Source organism: Salvelinus fontinalis, chromosome 32 (assembly GCF_029448725.1).
Source record: "Salvelinus fontinalis isolate EN_2023a chromosome 32, ASM2944872v1, whole genome shotgun sequence".
Classification (NCBI taxonomy): Eukaryota; Metazoa; Chordata; class Actinopteri; order Salmoniformes; family Salmonidae; genus Salvelinus; species Salvelinus fontinalis.
In genome coordinates, this window is record NC_074696.1 from 33497427 (window position 1) to 33520410 (window position 22984).

Here is a 22984-nt window from a genome sequence, read left to right on the forward strand (position 1 = left end):
CATCTTGAAGCATGTCGGGACAGCAGACTGGGATAGGAATTCAGTTTTGCACGAATGCTGCCACCAATCCACGGTTTCTGGTTCGGGAAGGTTTTAATAGTCACAGTGGGTACAACATCTCCTGTACGCTTCCTTATAAACTCGCTCACCGAGTCAGCGTATACATCAATGTTGTCATCTGAGGCTACCCGGAACATATCCCAGTCCACGTGATCGAAGCAATCTTGAAGCATGGAATCCGATTGGTCAGACCAGTGCTGGATAGACCTAACCACTGGCGCTTCCTGTTTTAGTTTCTGCCTATAGGAGGTGAGCAACAAGATGGAGTCATGGTCAGATTTACCAAAAGGAGGTCGGGGGAGGGCCTTGTATGCATCACAAAAGTTAGAGTAGCAATGGTCGAGTGTGTTACTTGCTCGTGTACTGCAATCGATATGCTGATAGAATTTAGGTAGCCTTGTTCTCAAATTAGCTTTGTTAAAATCCCCAGCTACAATAAATGCAGCCTCGGGATATATGGTTTCCAGTTTGCATAAAGCCCAGTGCAAAGCCCACACATGCAATTATCTGTAAAGACCCTCAGTCAAGCAGTACATTTCAAACACAGATTCTAAATAAATACAATTATTTAAAAAATGCAGACATTAAATATACCTTTGAGTATGGTGAAGTTATTAATTACACTTTGGATGGTGTATCAATACACTCAGTCACTACAAAGATACAGGTGTCCTTAACTCAGTTGCCGGAGAGGAGGTAAACTATACAGGGATTTCACTTTAAGGCCAATGGTGACTATAAAACAGTTAAGAGTTTAACGGCTGTGACAAGAGAAAACTGAGGGATGGATCAACAACATTGTAGTTACTCCACAATACTAACCTAATTGACAGAGTGAAAAGAAGGAAGCCTGTACAGAATCAAATTATTATGTTTGGGGTAAAATCAATACAACACATTACTGAGGACCACTCCATATTTTCAAGCATAGTGGTGGCTGCATCATGTTATGGGTATGTTTGTAATCATTAAGGACTGGGGAGTTTTTCAGGATAAAAAATAAACGTAATGGAGCTAAGCACAGGCAAAATTCTACCACCAGACACTGGGAAATTAATTCACCTTTCAGCAGGACAATAACCTGAAACACAAGGCCAAATCTACACTGGAGTTGCTTACCAAGAAAACAAGTAAATGTTTCTGAGTGGCCAAGTTAGTTTTGACTTAAATCTACTTAAAAATGTATGGCAAGACCTAAAAATGCTTGTCTAGCAAAGATCAATAACCAATTAGAGAGCTTGAAGAATTTTGAAAAGAATAAAAGGCAAATGTTGCACAATCCAGGTGTGTTAAGCTTAGACTCACAGCTGTAATCACTGCCAAAGGTGGTTCTATAAAGTATTGACTTAGGGGTGTGAATACATATGTAAATTATATATTTCTGTATTTTATTTTCAATGCATAAAAAAAATGGGGTAATATGTGTAGATGGGTTCTTTTTTTTGTAAATAATTTTGAATTCAGGCTGTAACACAACAAAATTTGGATTAAGTCAAGGGGTAGGAATAGTTTCTGAAAGCACTGTAGTAAACAGTACCAGTGCCTATTGCATTGATCCAATGAAACTGGTTTGCTGGATAATTAACCATTTGAAAGTTTCTTACATGGTTTCTTGGTGGGGAAGGAAGGTGTGGGCGGAATGGGTTTGGGTTATTTTTGTATGTATTTCTTTGATTGTTTTTGTACCTGTAACCCCCCCCCCCCCCCTCTGAAAAAAGATGATATAAGTAAATAAAACGTTGGCTCTGAAAGACTTACTTTATTGCATGTTAACAGAAACACCCATATCAATAGCATAGTCAAACACATTGTAAATAAACAGCAAACCAAACCTTTAGAACATCAACACATTCACCAATGCTGCCCTCTTGTGAGGACAAGGCATCAGTGGACCATGCACAAATATTACAGTAACAGCAGTGACTTTTTCTTCACAATGAAAAGAGGTGGAGGGTGGTCGACAAGTGCTGTAATGTCACAAAAGGAAGAACTGAAAAAGTTAGTTCAGTGGTCAACAAGGGCTGGAATGACAAAAACGAGTACTACAATGTCAGTTAGCTTTTGGTTAAAATGTCAAATGGACATACATTTTATTATTTTAAGGTTAAGGGCAGTCCAGAATATTCTTACTGTTTTGAGTATTTTAGTATGTCTGGAATATTAGAGCATACACAAGAGACTCTTTTGCTTTGTTAGAACAATTTGTTCAATAAATAAACAAATAAAGAAAGTAGATATTCAAACAAATGCCATACAAGTCAGGTTTCTTATGATGGAATCATAACACACACGGAAAAGGTTAGGCTATGGTAGGGCTCAATTACGTATTCTGTGTGTTGATGTGGCATGTAACAGTATTTGCCTGCTTTTTGCTAATGTGTTCATCAGTGTTCATCTACAACTATTCTAGCATGATACAATCCTCTCAATGAGTACTACAGTACATTGCCAGCATTGGTTGGTTAGCTTGGAAAGTGATTAGAGCTGTGATATCATTCACTTTAAAATACATGAATGTGCAAAACTAGACTAAAACAATGAACAGAATCATTATGTAAAGCAAGAAGCATCCTGAATACATCACTATACAGTATTATGACACGGTAGTGATAAAGGCTTGTATTATTTGGTCTCAAAAAGTGTGATGCCACCAAAAAGCAACAAAAGAAGCAATGAAAGTATACCTACATACAATTTTACATTAGCTTCAGTTAGTCCCTAGAATCCTCCAATCCATGCAGCGACCGTGTTAGAAACTAAGACGTTGATTATTTGAAACTGCTGTGTTAGTGTTGGGCTAGAACAAAAGCCTGCATACCCTCTTCAGGATCAGAGATGTAGAACCCCTGTCCTATATGTTCATCCTTCACTTTCTGCATCCACGATAATACTTATAATCATAGTCTCGTAGCTTTGCAAACATCCTCAAAATGAATAACATTGGTAACAATTGACATTTTCTTCCCATTTTATATAGCTTAATAATTACTGAGGCAACACAGGTTTGAGTGCCTTCATTTACGGCAAAACAGTTATGTCATTCATGGGAATTTGACCTGCTAGTCATCACACCATCTCCTTAAAAACTTGAATTCGCAATTAACCCCTAGCCCCTATACCCCTTGGCGTTCCTGTAGATCTGAAAGGATATGAAAGGTTTGAACAGTATGTAGGCCAAATTCTTCACCTTGCCTTCAGGTAGGCTGGGTGGAATTTCCACCACCTATCTAATCGTTTCAGATCTATAGAAGTGTCTAGGGCTCGATTTGGAATTCAGATTAAGACCTACACTGTTGCGCATATAATCCGGCCCAAGTGGCTGGAGTGGAGGATGAAGGAGGTTCAGTTTAGGGCTCAGCCGCCTCGATGGGCTCCACCTGTGGGTCAGTGGGGGGAGTGGAGACCTCCTCTACCTGGTCGGAATCGGGTTCAGTGACAACAACGGCCACCTGCTCAAGGAGAGAGGCGGAGAGATAAAGACTGAGAAAGAGACAGTTACTATATTGACATGTAATGTTTGACATTAGAATAATCTATTATTCGAACACATCAAGGTAATCAAACCTCAAGAGATGCACAGTAAATGGTAACCAACAGTTCTAAATGGATAAGCCATTTTAGGCTGGCACTATATGGTAGGCTAACCCCTTCGGGCTAGCTAGGCCCTACCTGAGATGCTGCAGCCTGCACAGCAGGGGGACCTGCCGGGGGACGAGTCTGGGGGTAGGCTGGGCGCTGAGTTCCACTGGATGACTAGAAAGAGAGCAAGAAAGAGGAAATTAAAGGGAGAACAAGACATGAACTTGTGATGTTCAGTACCTATATGCAATAGAGGGTTCACCCTGCCATTTTCTTTTATACATGAAGGGTATCATTTTTGTTTTCTTAAAACAGGCACAATTTGCACTGAAAGAACTCACAAACCTTGAAGTAAAATGTCTTAAAACTTACCATACAACAAAGTCCTTAAGGTGGAAATTATTTATGCACATATGGGGGAATTCAGATTCGACTTCTCTCCACGTGTATTCTGACGCCCGCAAGGTACCCTTATTGTTATAGTTTTTTCCTCTTCCAATATTTAATGGATTGAACAACTGAATGGCAACTTTCAGGATAATCAAACCACTGTAGTTTTTATTCACCAATATATTTTGTCAGTAAAGGCTCTCCAAACCTGTTTTTTTTAAGAAGTAGGTATATCCCTAAATATGTTCTTAACCCTTAATAATGTTCAGATCAGATACCTTTTCAATTTACCAATTGGTGCTAAAACTGAGATATGCATAGGCCTATAATTGTATGGCTTTCTTTCACTGATCCCTAATATTCTGAACCCGTTCTCTCAATATATTATAGTGACTGTCGAGAAAATTTGAATTAAAGGTGCACCGTATTTAAAGGGATGGCTTTAGATAACTGAAAACCCCATTGAATGAAAAGTCCATGAGGAAATCAGTTGGCCAGCAAGTGGGAGGGTTTTCAGCAGTTTAAATAAATGTATTCAGTGTGCATAAGGGAGCCACTCTCAAAGAGCTTGTTGCGCACCTGCGTAAAGTAAGTCTGAATACCAAATACTGAGAAGCGCAGGAAAGGCAAACATTTCCTAAGTCTGAATCGAGCCCATATAAAATAAACAGATTGAAATACATTTTCACATGCAGCAAACACCATCTGCAGTGTTCTAAGTTGTTACAGCTTTTAAATCGCAATGCCCGGGCAGCGCTGCACATGTAAAATGGTGCTTGGAGCATTTTAGAATGCCCTTTCCCATGTGTTCTGTTATATGTGGGTTCACCTGCATTCCACCACTTGAGGCCAGCACACTGAGGCCAAACAGCATGGCTGTGATGCAGATGAGCAGCTCCAGAATAAGGAAGATAACCAGAGTACCTATGATGCCGTCAATCAGGAGCTATAAGAAACCACCCATGCAGGAGAGAGACAGGTGAAGAAAGACATGCGGGATGGACAGTGGTATTGTGGTCCAGAGAAAAATGCTTGATATTACAGTAGCATCAATAAATTCCATACAGCATCAAATGAATGCAATTACGGGACAAAAAACATTGTCCAAAAAGCAAACTATAATGTCAGATCTTATTAATTAATTAATTTAGCAAGATAATACAAACATATGTCAAACTAGGCCTTTTGAATAGCCATATAAATCAATCACATGAAAGTGACTAAAATGTATAACAATTAATAAATATCTAAACATACGATTGGGTAAGATGTTATTTAACATTTTTGCCGCAATACCTTTTCGGGTAATGTTTTGTTATAGTAACTATACGAACAAGGCAGAAATACTGCTACCTACCAAGTGTTAGCATTGACCAGAACAACAATAGTTCTACAATTGTGGTCAACTACTTACTTTACATTTCATTTCGATCAGCCCAGTGCATTTCCTGAAACAATGTTGCTGCAGTAAACAGTAAACACAAAGAAAGACATGTTCCATTTTGAAGAACAATTACACTTTCCCTTGAAACTACATTAACCTAGATAAGATACTCATATGGTGTGTTTCTATTCTATAAACAGCAACTCTTCATATGTTCTTACATATTTTTTATTTAAAAATAAGGCAAAAATACAATGGATGATTGACTGTATCATCAATTAAAACCTTAATAGTGTCATCAAAAATAGAAATGTCATTTACATTCAATTCTAGATCTCACAGGTTTCGTACTGTTCTATATGAGGACTAAGTTTGAGCAGTCGTGTTAGCATAGTGTGTATGCTACCTCCTATGCAGACACAGAATAAAGTGGGTCAAAGACTTTGATGCATGACCCCATTTTGACATAGCTCCCACCATAAATAGTTTAGGCCAAATTGTTCCATTGCAGCCTTTTTACAGTTTAGAACAATGTTGTTAAAATTGGTCAAAGCCTTGCCACAATAATCAAAATCCAAAACTCCTTTGCTGAATAAAAAAAAAATAGGTTGTTTTTTAATAATTCTGGGTAATACCAAACCCTAAAACACTTATTACATGTTTCATCAATGATTGCTTTAATTTGCTGTTTTTATTAAACAATAATGACATTTAAAGTATTTTTTTTTGTGGTAGTGATATCTACTACTAATATAAGATGTGTAGAAAAGCCTGCATACTTAATTGACAAATTTAAAGTTGTTGTGGGATGTTTTTTTTGTATATTCATATGTTTTGATAAAGTGGTCATAAATCATGTGTAATGGAGCAATGTTGAAATATAGGCCATAAAAAAAATCCACTTGGCGGCTGAAATAAAGGTATGCATGTCTGCCAGTATTCCTTGGTGGAGATTGGAGTGCCTAACTCAAAACAAAAAAATATTTGTGTAGATGAAATACTCATGAAAACCATGTAACTGATCCTCTCCGTCATTACTGTATGGTTTGAAGCTGGGTGCTGTGCTGAACCAAATAATCAACTAATGTTTTTAATGCTTATTTTATGGAAAACTTTGCTTTAATCAGATGTACTGTATATAGGCCACACGTTGCTTTTAACTAGCAGCACATGGCAAAGGAAAATATACACTGACTATACCAAACATTAGGAACACCTTCCTAATACTGACTTGCACCCCCCTTTGCCCTCAGAACAACAAAGATTTAAGTGCCTTTGAACGGTGTATGGTAGTAGGTGCCAGGTGCACCGGGTTGTGTCAAGAACTGCAAAGCTGCTGGGTATTTAATGCTCAACAGTTTCCCACGTGTATCAAGAAGGGTCAAACACTGAAAAGGACACCCAGCCAACTTGACACAACTGTGGGAAGAATTGAAGTCAACATGGGCCAGCATCCCTGTGGAACGCTTTTGACACCTTGTAGATTTAAAAGGTGACATCAATAAGGGATTATAGCTTTCACCTGGATTTACCTGGTCAGTCTGTCATGGAAAAACCTTAATGTTCTTAATGTTTTGTACACTCAGTGTATAATATCTTGAGCAGATAAGTGTGCGCAACACCGATTTACACATTAATCTTTGCTCATTTAAGTTAAGCGTGCTGATCTCATGTCAGAATACCCGCCTTGAGTCAAGACATTACACTAATACTTCCACGAAAGACACAATAGATTTTTTTGTATAGGCTATTGTTGGATGCAACAACCCTTTTGCTCTCTATAAAAATTGAAATGTACTTCCAACAAATTCAGAGTTTTTTCTGAAATCCCGGTTGGAGGATCCCAGAATCAGGAGGGAACAGGCACGATATCCGGAATCCTCCAACCAGGTGTCTGAAAAACCAGGGAATTTATTAAAGTTCCAGGAATTCTGCAACCCTAGTCCTGAGCAAACATTGTTTCAGAAAATGCATATCAACAACTGATACAAATGTATTCAAACAACAACGGTAACGATCTTTCAAAACATCTCTCAGAATAAATTAATTGTGAACACATCTTTCACAAAGAACTAGCTTAAAATTATATGAAATTCAGCAAATGAGTTGGGGAATTTTACATTGTGACTCATTGTATGTCTTTTGACCACATGAACTCTCAAGGGGGAGAATGTGTGACATGGTCAGCTACTCAATCAAGATGACCGAGAAGGTTGACTAAACAATGATGACTACATCAAAATTCAGCCTGCACTTCATTGTTTCTTCCTAAAATTATGTCATTCTTCTAGACGCTTTTTTTATAATGTTATTCAATTTACAAATGTATGTACAATTTTTTATATGCAAATGTACACTATCGTTCAAAAGTTTGGGGTCAATTAGAAATGTTCTTGTGATTGAAAGAAAAGCACATTTTCTGTCCATTAAAATAACATAAAATTGATCTGAAATACAGTGTAGACATTGTTAATGTTGTAAATGACTATTATAGCTGAAAACGGCTGATTTTTAATGGAATATCTACATAGGCTTACAGAGGCCCATTATCAGCAACCATCACTCCTGTGTTCCAATGGCATGTTGTGTTAGCTAATCCAAGTTAATCATTTTAAAAAGGCTAATTGATCATTAGAAAACCATTTTGTAATTATGTTAGCATAGCTGAAAACTTGTCTGATTAAAGAAGCAATAAAACTGGACTTATTTAGACTAGTTGAGTATCTGGAGCATCAGCATTTGTGGGTTCGTTTACAGGCTCAAAATGTCCAGAAACAAAGAACTTTCTTCTGAAACTCATCAGTCTATTCTTGTTCTGAGAAATTAAGGCTATTCCATGCAAGAAATTGCCAAGAAACTGAAGATCTCGTACAACGCTGTGTACTACTTCCTTCATAGAACAGCGCAAACTGGCTTTAAGTTGGGGATGGGGGCGCTGTTTAGACTATTTATGCTAATTTGGCTAATTTTTGAAACGGCTTCCCACAAAATCCTTGATCGTACAATATGCATATTATTATTATTATTGGATAGAAAACAGTCTATAGTTTCTATTGGAGTTGAAATTTTGTCTCTAAGTGGAACAGAGCCCATTCTACAGCAATTTCCCTGACATGGATTCAGATTTCAGAAATGTTGGCCACTGTTCTGAAGTCAGTTAAAACGGCACTGATTTTGCTATGACTATACGGACACTTCTTACGTCTTCCCCTGGATGCCTTTACGTGATGACGATTCCAATGGGGTCGATTGCGCGTTCACAGGCACTACAAATGAAAAAACCCTGTAGCTAGCAAGTCTTTTCTTGCTGCGTAACGCGCGTGGAGGACACCGACCCTCTCCTGTTCCAAGCGTTAGTTTAGCCTGTTATATTTCTCCGGTCATCTTTTCACTCGTTATAGGAGTTAAAAACATCATAAGGTAGTTAATTTAAAGCGTTTTATAGCAATTTATATCCGTTTAGTGCGATTTTGGGACATTTATTTCTTTAACGCTGTGAATAGGTGGGCACGCTTTCAGTTCATCCCGAACGCAGTTGGCATTTTCACATGGCAAGAGGACAGCTTTCCACCAAAAGACGATTCCTCCCAAGAAAGGATCCTTTGCCCAAGATACTGATGGAAGAACAGCTCAAGGTAGGACATTTTTATTATGATAAATCGTGTTTCTGTCGAAACATTTTAGTGGCTTAGGACGCCATGTTTTTTGACGTAGCTTCGCTTGGCGCAAACTGTATTGAAAAGTAAGGATAAATTAAAAAATGTAATAACGCAATTGTATTAAGAATTAAATTGTCTATCAATCCCTGTCCACCCTATATTTTTTAGTCACGTTTATGAGTATTTATGTATAAGAGTAGATCACTGTCTAAGTGGCGCAAGGAAATTTTCTGACCAACTGAGCTACATTTCACATTGTCTAACCATGATTTTGGTGGCTAAATATAAACATTTTCGATCAAACTGTATATGCATGTTGTAATGTGATGTTACAGGAGTGTCATCGGAAGAATTCTGAGAAGGTTAGTGAAAAAATTAATATCTTTTGGCGATGTTGACTTTTATCGCTCACTTTGGCTAGAATCAATGCTGGGCTGCTAATTGCTATGTGCTAAGCTAATATAACGATTTATTGTGTTTTCGCTGTAAGACACTTAGAAAATCTGAAATATTGTCTGTATTCACAGGATCTGTGTCTTTCGATTCGTGTATGCTGTGTATTTTTACGAAATGTTTGATGATTAGTAAGTAGGTAAACACGTTGCTCTAAGTAGTTTTTCTATTCCATTTGTGACGGTGGGTGCAATTGTAACCTATGCCATCTACCTGAAATATGCACTTTTTTCTAACAAAACCTATCCCATACCATAAATATGTTATCAGACTGTCATCTAATGAGTTTTTTTGTTGGTTAGGGGCTATAAATATCTTAGTTTAGCCAAATTGGTGATGGCTACTGGTGTTGGTGGACAAATAAAAGATGGTGGATTATGCTAATGTGTTTTTAGGTAATAGATGTACATCTTTACATATTGTGTCTTCCCTGTAAAACATTTTAAAAATCGGAAATGTTGACTGGATTCACAAGATCTGTGTCTTTCATTAGCTGTATTGGACTTTAATGTGTGAAAGTTAAATATTTTAAAAAAATATTTTTTTTGAATTTCGCGGCACTGGTTTTTCAGTGGGGGGGGGGGGGGGGGGGGGGGGGGCCGCTAGCGCCACGCTGATCCTAGACAGGTTAACCAGAATATAAAGAGCAGTGGGAGGCCCTGGTGCACAACTGAGCAAGAGGACAAGTACATTAGAGTGTCTAATTTGAGAAACAGACGCCTCACAAGTCCTCAACTGGCAGCTTCATTAAATAGTACCCGCAAAACACCAGTCTCAACATCAACAGTGAAGAGGCAAGACTCTGGATGCTGGCTGTTTTTCTTTCAAAAACAAGGACATTTCTAAGTGACCCCAAACCTTTGAACGGTGATGTATGTAAAAATTGTTTATATGCAAATTGATGTAATAATTCAAGGTATACTGTTAGAATGACTGGTTACCACAGCATGCAGCTCCAGTCTCCGGCAGTGTTCACAGTGGTAGGAGTCCTGGCGGTAAGGCAGGTGTTTGGACATCAGGCCCAGAGCAGCCGTGGAGAAGGCAGCACTAATCAAGTGCAGCACCAGGGTACATTTCACCTGGGGAGAGAGTACACCACTACACTGAATACACCCAGATTGACAGAAAATATTATAAATTGAAAGTTTGTTTTTTGGGGTTTGTGTGATTTCTTATAATTGCCTACATCACTCACAAAGATCAGTGGTCACACTCTGCCATAACAGGAGTAAACATACCTCCAAGAATGGTGTGCAGCATTTCGGGATAATGTGTTGTTCGGTACATACTGTTGAAAAATGCAGCAAAAAATGTAACCAGCTGAATGCACGCCAATTGCATTATACCCACCCAAAAGAGAGAAGGCTTCCTGCCCGCGTGGACAAGGACCGACCCAGACAGGATGAGCTGCGGGAGTATACCCATAACAGAATAAGACACATGACTCACAGGTCAGATTACACACCTATACAGAGATTAAAATAACTGATTCAACAAAATAAATGATCTATTCTAGAAAATTGCCATTGTAGGGCTGTAAGCCTATTCATGTGTGCTGGATCAGGGTTGGAGCGAAAGCCTGCAGGAGGGTAGCTCTCCAGGAGGAAGGTTGGCCCGATCTGGCCTAACGACACACTGCCAATGTAGAAGGCGCTGTTGTAATAGTTGATACTTGGCCAGTAAATTCTGACTGGTACGTGTCATCTGGACTAGGTAGAAGTTGCCCTTACTAACTGATATAGGGCTGGGATTGATTTTATTGCCCTAATGGTTAAGATTAGGATTGGGGGTAGGGACATCTAATTGTAGATCTTTGGTTGGGGTCAGCAATGGCTCACTCACCTGTAAGACAACGATCAAAAGGACAGCGACATCACCAGTGAAGTGGATCTCGTGGAGCTGCAACACAGAGGCGCTCAGGCAGAGGACAAGACACCCGATGATGATCTGGACGGCCTGTGACAATACATTAAGAACTCTCATCAGTACCATTAAAAGGACATTATGTGGTTTGATGGCTCATCTACAGCAAAGTGTTTGGTAACCCCATAGTTGTGTTCAGAAGGACACACCATAACAAAACATTTTGAAATTCGAAAACGGAATTGGGCCTTCGTTATTAAGTCCAGGAATCACTCCCTGATTAATTTTTTTCCTGTTTCATTTGGTGCCTACTGAACAAGACCCAGTTATGGGTTTGATTCAGGCATGGGAATACAAGAGTCTCCTAAATGAATATATTATCGTTATATTATAAGGTAACGTAATGATGCTTTATTCTACAGTACAGAATTTAAGCTGTTATTGATTCATATCATATCCTTATAGTGTATCACAACCATCTGTATTGATGACTGAAGTATTGCTGTCTCTGAGGGGTCTTTGGCCTGGTTTGCTAACTACCTCTCTCAAAGAGTGTAGCGTTTAAAGTCAGAACATCTGCTGTCTCAGCCACTGCCTGTCACCAAGGGTGTACCCCAAGGCTCAATCCTAGGCTCCACGGTATTCTCAATTTACATCAACAACATAGCTCAGGCAGTAGGAAGCTCTCTCACCCATTTATATGCAGATGATACAGTCTTACACTCAACTGGCCTAGGTTAAATCTAGACTTGGTTTCCTCTATCGTATTTGCTCCTCTTTCACCCCAGCTGACAAGCTAACCCTGATTCAGATGACCATCCTACCATGATAGATTACGGAGACATAATTTATAGATCGGCAGGTAAGGGTGCTCTCGAGCAGCTAGATGTTCTTTACTATTCGGCCACCTATGCTCCTTATATGACACATCACTGCACTCTATACTCTTATGTAAACTGGCCATCTCTGTATACCCATCGCAAGACCCACTGGTTGTTGCTTATTTATAAAACCCTCTTAGGTCTCACTCCCCCCTATCTGAGAAACCTACTGCAGCCCTCATCCTCCACATACAACACCCGTTCTGCCAGTCACATTCTGTTAAAGGTCCCTAAAGCATACACATCCCTGGGTCGTTCGTCTTTTCAGTTCGCTGCAGCTAGCGATTGGAACGAGCTGCAACAAACACTCAAACTAGACAGTTTTATCTCAATCTCTTCATTCAAAGACTCAATCATGGACACTCTTACTGACAGCTGTGGCTGCTTTGCGTGATGTATTGTTGTCTCTCCCTTCTTGCCCTTTGTGCTGTTGTCTGTCTCAACAATGTTTATACCCTGTTTTGTGCTGTTACCATGTTGTGTTGCTACCATGTCGTTGTTATGTTGCTACCATGCTGTGTTTTCATGTGTTGCTGCCATGCTATGTTGTCGTCTTAGTGTAGTCTTTATGTAGTGTTGTGTTGTCGCTCTTGTCGTGATGTGTGTTTTGTCCTATATTTTTATTCCCAGCCCCCATCCCCACAGGAGGGCTTTATTGTCGTTATTGTAAATAATAATTTGTTCTTAAATGACTCGCCTAGTTAAATAAAGGTTTTTTAAAAATGCCTATGTGAAGACGTCACTCACCCCCAAGGTTTTAGGCTCCACCTTCTGGAAGGAGCCCACTTGTCCTGAGGTGAGATTGCCAGTGGGAGGCAGGGGGTCCTGGCTTTTGAGGCCCATGTTGTCGAGGCTGACAAGGCTTTAGATGCAGAAAAGCTACACAAAATGGCATAGATAAACAGTAATGAACTGAGAAAATGATGGACAAGGCAATGAATGAAAGCTGCAGTAAATTACTGGAGGAGTATACAAAGATGAAAAGAGTTATGAGGAGGGGAAAATTTATGTTTTTTGAGGAACCCAGCAATAATAAAGACAGCTAAAATGAAACTGCAGGACATCTTTTTGCAGGATAATATGAGGAATTTGGGATACTTCATTGACATTGGTTGTAAACACGCCATCTTTGGTTTGAACAAATATGCATAGGCATTAGTGGGAAAAACCTGCAATTTGTCTTGACAAAGGTTTTTATGAACTCTGGGAACAACAGGCAATTACAGGCCATTGTGATCTTGAACATGCAGGCTCTCAATTACATGTAAAAAATAACATAAATATATGACGTAAATGATCAAGAACTCTTCGTGAACATACAATATCATGTTTGCATTCCAATTAACTTCAAAATATTTCAGAGGGAGGTAAATTGAGACGTCTGCCGCTGGTGACAAAAGAGCAACATCAGGACCGCAGTCGATTTTGGCAATTCTCCCAACCCTGTACTGCGCCATCATCACACAACTTTAACCCATGTGAGGACGAGCTCATCATCATACTATAGATTATCTTCTTCACAAATATTGAACATAAAGCTTTAGTCAGAAAACAGAGAAATAACTGCAATGCTCTGTGGTCGTCAAATTAGATAAATACGGGTAGGATATTGTAAGTTTAACCATACACCTGCTAGGAATGTGCTACGTCATGTCCCAGTTAGACCATCTCACAAAGCAAGCCGCATTAAAATGTGTATTCTGTCTTACCTCCTCTGGTTCGAACAAGAAAGTTATTCCTTTATTTATTTTCTGATTTATAATGTCGATAAGGCGCGTACAGCTACTCCTAACGCGTTGGTGTTGATGGGAGCTAAAAAAAACAACAACTAGCGGAGACGCAATGCGTGTGTGCTGTAGGTGGATGGGACGTGTTTCACTGCAGTGAGGCGCGGGATGCGCTGCTGCACCGAAGTGCGTGTGCATGTGTGCGCGTGTGTGCTGCGGCACTCTGGAAGAAAGACATGCATGACTCATGCTTTTTTTTTTACTTGCATAGCAATGGAGTAGTTGAGATGAGAACAGTGTAAAATAACATATATTCATTATTTGCTGCTAGACCAAAGGATTTTAAATCAGAGAGATAAAAACGCCTGTGGTTAATAGTGATCAAAAGTATCCCAAAAACGCAGCACATGGGCAATGTCCTACATTTTTATCGGACATTTATCCTACATTTTTATCTGATGCAAGACGACATGCATCAGGGCGGTCCCATACTCAATGCAGGTATCCTGTATAGCAGCGTGCCCTATGCAATCTAAACTCAACGACATGTGAAGCTTTACCTAAGGTGGGGTTCCTCTGCTCAGAGGCATGCCAGATTTTACACCGCCTGGATATACATTTTATGTATCTGTTAACCACATCATATGTTATAGCAATCTGTTGCCCTGATGCAGTGGCAACCCGTCGTTCAGGGCACGTGGGAGGGGTGCCTTCCTGTTTTGCATGTTATTTTGGCTTTAATATGTGTCCCATATCAGTTTGCAAACAATGTAAAAAAAAAATATATATCATTGAGTTAATAAAGCCGCATACAAACATGGTCTCTTTTTTGTTTTCTTGAGTAAGGCAGCTCCAAAAGGCAGGTGTTTCAGCCTAGCTCAGTGCTTTCTGTGGAGGTGAGGCAAGCCAGCAGAAAATACGGAGCACTGCACCGTGATTGGCTCTGTTCTGTCACTCATGGAGACACTACGTCAGCGCCAAGTCTAAGGGTAGACCTCAAAAATTCTAGCCCCTTGGGTGCTGCCGTAGAGTTACATTAGAAGTGCCCATCCAAGAAGGCTCAAGGTCATTGGCCACAGGTAAAATGACGTCAAATCACGTTATATGTACAGTAGCTTTGATTGGACTGATCATGTCAACATCATACTTTCAAAATCTTAGCTAGCAGTCATCATCATGAATCAAGTCGACAATCTACTGGCAAATCCTTTTTAATCCTTGTCATGTGAAGAGAAATTATGGATAAAATGTATCGGTGCTCATTGGCCATTGGACATAAACATTACACAACAAATTCAACAATGAGTGGTTTGGAAGGAATCCGTGGCTAACTGCAAGCATTGCAAAGCGATCATTAGCCTGCTATTCAGTGGATTGGCTGTGTGATCCCAAATCTAAGATTAAGGGTCTCTTTTCCTAGTTTAAAATTATAAACATTCAACATTGACCATGCTGTCAATGAAGCATGATTTGTGCCGTGCTCAAAAGAACTGTTAACTCGGAACTGCAAAATCTGATTTTAGTGAGTTCAAGACAACTGGGAACTTGGGAAAAAACGAGCTACGACTGGGAAAATACATTTTTAATTTTCTAGAGCTACGACCTGAAGATCACTGACATCATCATGATTCAACCCTTTTTTCTTCTTCGAGTTCCCAGTTGTCTTGAAAGCACCATAAATCCAGAGAATGGCAGACTTTGATGACAAAATTTGTCCACGAAGGCATGTCACTCCACCTTCCTGTTCAAGTGAGCACAGCAAAACAAGGAGAGTCCAAAAATGTCTTGTATGCTGCTGCATAAATTATGTAGTATGCCAAGGAGATATGTATACTGTATGTAAGAAAGTAATACAAGGTATATGTTGTGTAGTAAGCTGTTAGTAAGCCTTGTGCCTCACCCTAAGAATTTGGTCTATTTTCACCCCTTAATTCCACCTACTGTTCTGACTTGTTGGTGCACGTGTAGCCTATAACCTGTTTTTGAGAAATATAATCATTGAATATTGTAAGAGCTTTGTTTGCTTATATGCCCCCTTTATTTATCCTACGGTCCTGCTTTGGTGTACAGGGAGAACACTGTAAGAACGGCCCATGTTCTGAAAGCTGTGAAATGTGCTGAACAAATAATTATATTGACTACATCCATCCTAGCTCACTCATTAATATCTTACACTTGGAACAAACCAACAGCGTCATGGCACAAAATAGTATGTATTCATCTGGATATGTATGCAGCAATAGTTCAACATTTACCTTCCGCTACCATTTCGGTCAAGCCGTCTAGACATACAGTTTGACGCATATGTTCGCACCACACCGAACGCTTTGCAACTGCCTCTACAACGCAATGCTGCAAGGCAAACAGCGTTTCATTGGAAATGAATGTAATTCTGGTGTACTAAAATACAATGACGCTGTCGTTGTGATCGAAGTGTTACGGATTACGGATTGCCTCTTATCCGCTTGTCTCCCTTTAGGCCATAGTTTGTACTTCTCAATTGTCAGTAGAAACCGCATTTGTTTAAGCAAGTCAGCAATATCAGCTATGTTTTTTTTAAAAGGCAGTAAATGAGGCTAAATGAACTGTTTCGCTGCCAGATAAGGCTCTGCTGATAGCCAGGTGTAGCAGTGGTAAGGTGTTGGGACTGCTGTTGGGGCTCTGCTGTTGGGAGAGCTTTATGTAGGGCTCCAGGGTCGCGCAGCGGTCTAAGGCACTACATCTCAGTGCAAGAGGTGTCACTACAGTCCCTGGTTCAAATCCAGGCTGTATCACATCTGGCCGTGCTTGGGTGGCGCACAATTGGCCCAGCGTTGTCTGGGGTAGGCCGTCATTGTAAATAAGAATTTGTTCTTAACTGACTTGCCTAGTTAAAATAAAAATGTAGGCCCTAACAATTGTGGGCACCGTTATAGTGCAATTGTAGTGTTGTGTAGTGGCTTTGCTGGCATGCATCCCACTTTAAAAATAAAAAAATCCCCCCCACCAAAACTGATGTCTGCCCACTTGCCTTTTTAGTTTAATTCTCCTACTCTCTCTCTCCTTCCTCATTAATACGTCTCCAACAGCATCCTGGAGAGGCGTGCTGGGCATGGACAATCTAAATATTTTGCGCCCCTGCATTTGGTAAAGTGGGCGCACTGGTCATCACCGGGCGATATCAGCACTCACCTAAATAGCCCTCATGCCACTGGGTGAGAGAGGTTTCGATGTTTTAGGCAGAACAATTATTTTTTTAACATTTTGTTTTTATTATTGTGATTGTACCTGTAAAACATGAGCCTGAGTACCCTCACTATTTATTTTGCCGGGATGCTATACCGGTCCGTACCGCCTTATATTCACTGCTTGTAGTGTATGTACAGTAAAGTGCTACCACCTTCAGTAACAGAATTGGCCTTGTAAAGTTCAAATTAATTGGGCATTAGAGGCCCAACCTTTGTTCTTTAGAGCTGGTTTGCCTTATCCTCAAAGGCAGATGAATCCTGTAGGCCACTAGCAACCATACACAATACATTAAACTGAACAGAAACATAAATGCAACATGCAACGATTTCAATGATTTTACTGAGTTACGGTTCATATAAGCAAATGAGTCAATTTAAACAAATTAATTAGATTTCATATGACTGGGCAGGGGCACGTAGGCCTACCAACTTGGGAGCCAGGCGCAGCCAATCAGAATAACTTTTTCCCCTCAAAAGGGCTTTATTACAGACAGAAACACTCCTCAGTTTCATCAGCCATCAGGATGGCTGGTCTCAGACGATCCCGCAGGTGAAGAAGCCGGATGTAGAGGTCCTGGGCTGGCGTGGTTACACATGGTCTGCGGTTGTGAGGCCGGTTGGACGTACTGCCAAATTCTCCAAAATTACGTTGGAGGCAGCTTATGGTAGAGAAATAAACATTAAATTATCTGGAAACAGCTCTGGTGGACATTCCTGCAGTCAGCATGCCAATTGCACGCTCCCTCAAAACTTCAGACACGTGTGGCATTGTGTTGTGTGAGATAACTGCACATTTTAGAGTGGCCTTTTATTTTCCCCAGCACAAGGTGCACCTGTGATAATGATCATGCTGTTTAATTAACTTCTTGATATGCCACACCTGTCAGGTGGATGGATTATCTTGGCAAATGGGCAATGCTCACTAGCAGAGATATAAACAAATGTGTTTACATAATTTGAGAGAAAGAAGCTATTTGTGCATATGGAACATTTCTGGGATCTTTTATTTCAGCTCATTAAACATGGGACCAACACTTTACATGTTGCGTTTATATTTTTGTTCAGTATATAACCTAAATAAATTGGCATTACACTGTCTCACTGGGCCTTTTCCAAAGGGGCCTAATGTGAGAGGTTTGCTGCAGCTCTGTATGATTACGGAGTCGAGTGACAGAGATTCATAGCCAAAGGCTCGAACCTACTAGTCTGGCTAACACCTAATTTCAAAGTCCTCCTGACTTCAGAGTCCAGAAAGGCTGCTTTGATGTTGAAACAATGTGTTGATAATGAAGGGGACTGCGCTTTTACTGGACGGTTCTCCTAAGTGTCTCTCTCACTCAAACACACAGGCAGAGTCACACACAGCCCGAGTGCCACCCCCTGCCATTACAACAGGTCAGATGACAGGTCTCAACTACCCAGGAAATAAATGAACATTTGAGAGAACCAATCAAATGTTGCATTGACAAACAGCCTCCTGTCTAGACCAGTGAGTCACTGCTCTTTCTCGCTGTGTGGTCACGTGGGTCACGTCAGCTGGGCTACGAACCTACAGGCACAACCAACAAACAGATGAGCGGGTGCACTTACACATAAAAGGTATGGACAATGTAGGCGTGCATTCTCAAAGCCTGAGGATGGCAGGTTGAGGATCACTGCCCAGGTCTCCCTTGTCAATACAATCTATTAAAAGCAAATCTGATATTCTATCTGCCCCAAAATTATTTTTGTAGATCATAAAAGAAGGGTGTGTGATGGTCAGTGGTGAGAGCTTATGATGAGGCGGGAAAATCCAGACCCCGGTGCGTCTGTGTCTTCTCATCATTTCTGGACCGATGTAATGTATGAATTATATTCACAAAATGAACTAGAAAATTAATATAGTTGCTTGAAAACACACATTTCATTATATTATAGCACTGCAGTGGTAGTTTTTCTGTTTTAAGGCTTATGCTCCTATTGTAGACATACTGCCTCGTAGCCAAGATAACTTGTAGAATGTGAAACTCAATGCATTCACTCCTGCCCATTTGTTTTCAAGTGTATCTTCCCAAAAATAGTTGGCAGACAAGGCTACACAAATAGCAAAGATAATCAGACAGTAATGGATAATTGAAGTACACAAAAAGTCCACTAGATGTCTCACTGACAGAGATAAAACAAAAGTAGATAGTATAAATCAAATTATAGATGTATCTCTACCAAAAACCATATGTTAAATGTAGTGTTAGTACAAGTAACCTATACTCTCAAGAAGCGAACAATATAACCGTAAAATTTAAAAAAGAAACAACAATATGTAACACTCGATACATTGCACCAGGAGAAAAAAACTAGATGTAAGTAAAGGGCGGTACAATAAGGGCAGGTTTCCATGACACAGATTAAGCCGAGAAATATTAGACTGAGTAGGTGTAAGTAGTGCCAAAGCCATAGTGAGGCAAACTATTCTCCAACTCGACACTAAAATTATTATGACATTCTCATCCTAATTTAGTTTTATTGTAGAACCTTTGGGCCAGCATACAGTGCATTCGGAAAGTATTCAGACCCCTTGACCTTTTCCACATTTTGTTATGTTACAGCCTTATTCTAAAATCGCTAAGATTTTTTTTTAAAGTAATCAATCTATATACAATCCCCTATAATGAATACTAATTTACATAAGTACTCAGACCCTTTGCTATGAGACTCGAAATTGAGCTCAGGATCATCCTGTTTCCATTGATCATCCTTGAGATGTTTCCTCAACTTGATTGAAGTCCACCTGTGATAAATTCAGTTGATTGTGCATGGTTTGGAAAGGAACACACCTATCTATATAACATCCCACAGTTGACAGTGCATGTAAGAGTAAAAACTAAACCATGAGGTCAAAGGAATTGTCCGTAGAGCTCTAATACAGGACTGTGTCGAGGCACAGATCTGGGGAAGGGTACCAAAACATTTCTGCAGCATTGAAGGTCCCCAAGAACACAGTGGCCTCCATCATTCTAAAATGGAAGAAGTTTGGAAGCACCAAGACTCTTCCTAGAACTGAGCAATCGGGGAAAAGGGCCTTGGTCAGGGAGGTGACCAAAAACCTGATGGTCACTCTGACAGAGCTCTAGAGTTCCTCTGTGGAGATGGGAGAACCTTCCAGATGGACACGCATCTCTGCAGCACTCCACTAATTAGGTACTTATGGTAGAGTGGCCATACGGAAGCCACTCCTCAGTAAAAGGCACATGACATCCCGCTTGGAGATTGTCATAAGACACTTAAAGACTCTCAGACCATGAGAAACAAGATTCTCTGTTCTGATGAAACCAAGATGGAACTCTTTGGCCTGAATGCCAAGTGTAATGTCCGGAGGGAACCTGGCACCATCCCTACGGTGAAGCATGGTGGTGGCAGCATCATGCTGTGGGGATGTTTATCAGTGGCAGGGACTGGGAGACTAGTCAGGATCGAGGGAAAGATGAACAGAGCAAAGTACAGAGAGATCCTTGATGAAAACCTGCTCCAGAGCGATCAGGACCTCAGACTGGGGCGAAGGTTCAACTTCCAACAGGACAACGACCCTAAGCACACAGCCAAAACAACACAGGAGTGGCTATGGGACAAGTCTCTGAATGTCCTTGAGTGGCTCAGCCAGAGCCCAGACTTGAACCCAATCGAACATCTCTGGAGAGACCTGAAAATAGCTGTGCAGCAACACTCCCCATCCAACCGGACAGTTTGAGAGGATCTGTAGAGAAGAATGGGAGAAGCTCCCCAAATACAGGTGTGCCAAGCTTGTAGAGTCATACCGAAGACTCGAGGCTGTAATCGCTGCCAAAGGTTCTTCAACAAAGTACTAAGTAAAGGGTCTGAATACTTATGTAAATGTGATATTTCCATTTTATGTATATAAATTAGCAAACATTAAAAAAAACGTTTTTACTTTTTCATTATGGGGTATTGTGTGTAGATTGATATGGGGGGAAAAACGATTTAATACATTTTAGAATAAGGCTGTAACCTAACAAAATGTGGAAAAAGTCAAGGGGTCTGAATACTTTTTGAAGGCACTGTAATTTGTAGCGAATTCAGGGGGTAGCCTCTACTCCAACCCGGTCATTCCAACACTAACTGATGCAAAAAGGTTTGGACCACACACACACACACAGCAGGCATACCCCTACTAACATACCCACTATAAGCATTCACTTACATTTTCAATGTTAAAACATTATTTTGAAGTTTGATTGATGATCACAGGCCTTAGAATGATATCTACATGTATTATTTTTTCTATAGTATTATAAGGCCTCTAATAATCCTCTAACGCTCATGTTAACATGTATTTACACTTCTTAAATCTTTATCATACCATTTTCATTTTCTTACTCCCCATCAGGTCATCTCAGATGAAATAAGTGTGGGTCTTTGGACTATTTCATGCATAGAGCAGGTAGGCTCTAAAAAGCATAACGTTCTAGGGAACATTCTGTAATGAAAGACAACTAATGTCATCCCAATAATGCTGAAATGGGTCACTGTTCACCTGTGTTGGTCCTACTGTAATGATGATTACTTTAAGAAACAACAATGAAAATTAAGAATGGGAAGCATAGAAATAGAGCACATAGAACATATACCGCTTTTTAGAGTTGCTTTCAACACGAATGACAGATCAAAACTCACATGTCTATGTGACTTTGGTCAGTTCACCCAAAAAGTTACATATTGCAACTTTAAGAGTCCTTGTTCCCATTTTTGTTTTTATTTGTCTAAAAACAATAGAATGTGTCAACGTTTCATTGTTTGAACGGGGGGGGGGGGGGGTCTGGAACTACTGGCCAGGCAGTCTCTATGCTCGAGAGGCTGACGCTGGCCATGTTCACAGCACTCTGTGCCCAACTCATGAGAAGTTTGCACATCCTTGTTGAGCCTCATTGTCCTGAAAATGTTGGAATTACCGTCTCGCTAAACCGTGGATTTCCATACTCCATAATGCAATCCACCATTTGCATGACAGCTCCCGTCAGATGGGTGGCAATCAACTCGTATTCCTCAGCGTGGCAGTCCGACAACTTTTTGTGTTCTCTCCGATTGCTGAAGTTCCAGAGGTCTACGGTGATCCCTTCCGACTAATCAGGGCTAAGTCAACCTTTCCACAAAAGATTGTGAAAGTTCTCTGCTACATGGAGCCTTTTAAAATTGTCTTCGTCGCAGGTCGAGAGGTTGGACTGTGAACACCTTGCTCAGTTGCATCAGATGGGGTTGCCCTGATTGGCTGCAAGCAAATAGGTCAAAAGGTTTTTGGAGTTTAGTCGCCTCGGACAATACCTGCCCACGGTCAATGATTTAAAGAATCTTCATGTTTACAGCTTGTTTGACCTCAGAGCTCGTTCCCGTCTCATTGACCTCAGCTGCCTCAACATCTCTGTGAAGATCCAACCACCGGTCGTAAAACTAATTATATATCATTACATTACACACACACACAGTTCCATGCCTCAATCCAAAGGTCATATCAGGAAGGAATTACAATGTATTATGGCTAACATCTTGTGGCCAGAACAGGACACAACAGTTAACCATACATCATTGTGAAATAAAATGGCTGTCATAAATACACTGAAGAGTTAATTTATTAACCCATTGAAATCACTTATGATTTACCCATTCCCAGGATAAATAAGAAAATGCTTTGACAGGAATCTACAAACATATTTTCCATAAGTCAACAATGACCCTGTCGGATAGTGGACTCGTCAGTAAAAGAACCAGGTCT

The 22984-nt window shown here is 40.2% G+C and overlaps 1 protein-coding gene and 1 long non-coding RNA gene across 4 annotated transcripts; both read right to left on the minus strand.

The window, feature by feature from the left end:
* Window positions 1-1804: 1804 nt before the first annotated feature.
* Window positions 1805-14169, minus strand: LOC129831117 (uncharacterized). 3 transcript variants are annotated; one of them, XM_055894180.1, is made up of 9 exons: window positions 13979-14166; window positions 13017-13148; window positions 11368-11481; window positions 10876-10932; window positions 10467-10604; window positions 5444-5491; window positions 4859-4975; window positions 3730-3813; window positions 1805-3509 (listed from the first exon to the last, which is right to left on the minus strand). In XM_055894180.1, exons 2-9 carry the CDS (start codon window positions 13110-13112, stop codon window positions 3408-3410), a joined length of 756 nt encoding a protein of 251 aa, XP_055750155.1. In that variant the 5' UTR covers window positions 13113-13148; window positions 13979-14166; the 3' UTR covers window positions 1805-3407. The 3 variants fall into 3 exon arrangements, with proteins under 3 accessions (XP_055750155.1, XP_055750156.1, XP_055750157.1); XM_055894182.1 differs by having other exon boundaries at window positions 3476-3540; window positions 13979-14169; XM_055894181.1 differs by lacking the exon at window positions 5444-5491.
* Window positions 14170-17544: 3375 nt separating this feature from the next.
* Window positions 17545-22972, minus strand: LOC129831118 (uncharacterized). Its single transcript, XR_008755669.1, has 2 exons — window positions 22167-22972; window positions 17545-17882 (listed from the first exon to the last, which is right to left on the minus strand). It is a non-coding gene; the product is annotated as an uncharacterized LOC129831118 (long non-coding RNA).
* Between the last annotated feature and the right edge of the window lie 12 nt (window positions 22973-22984).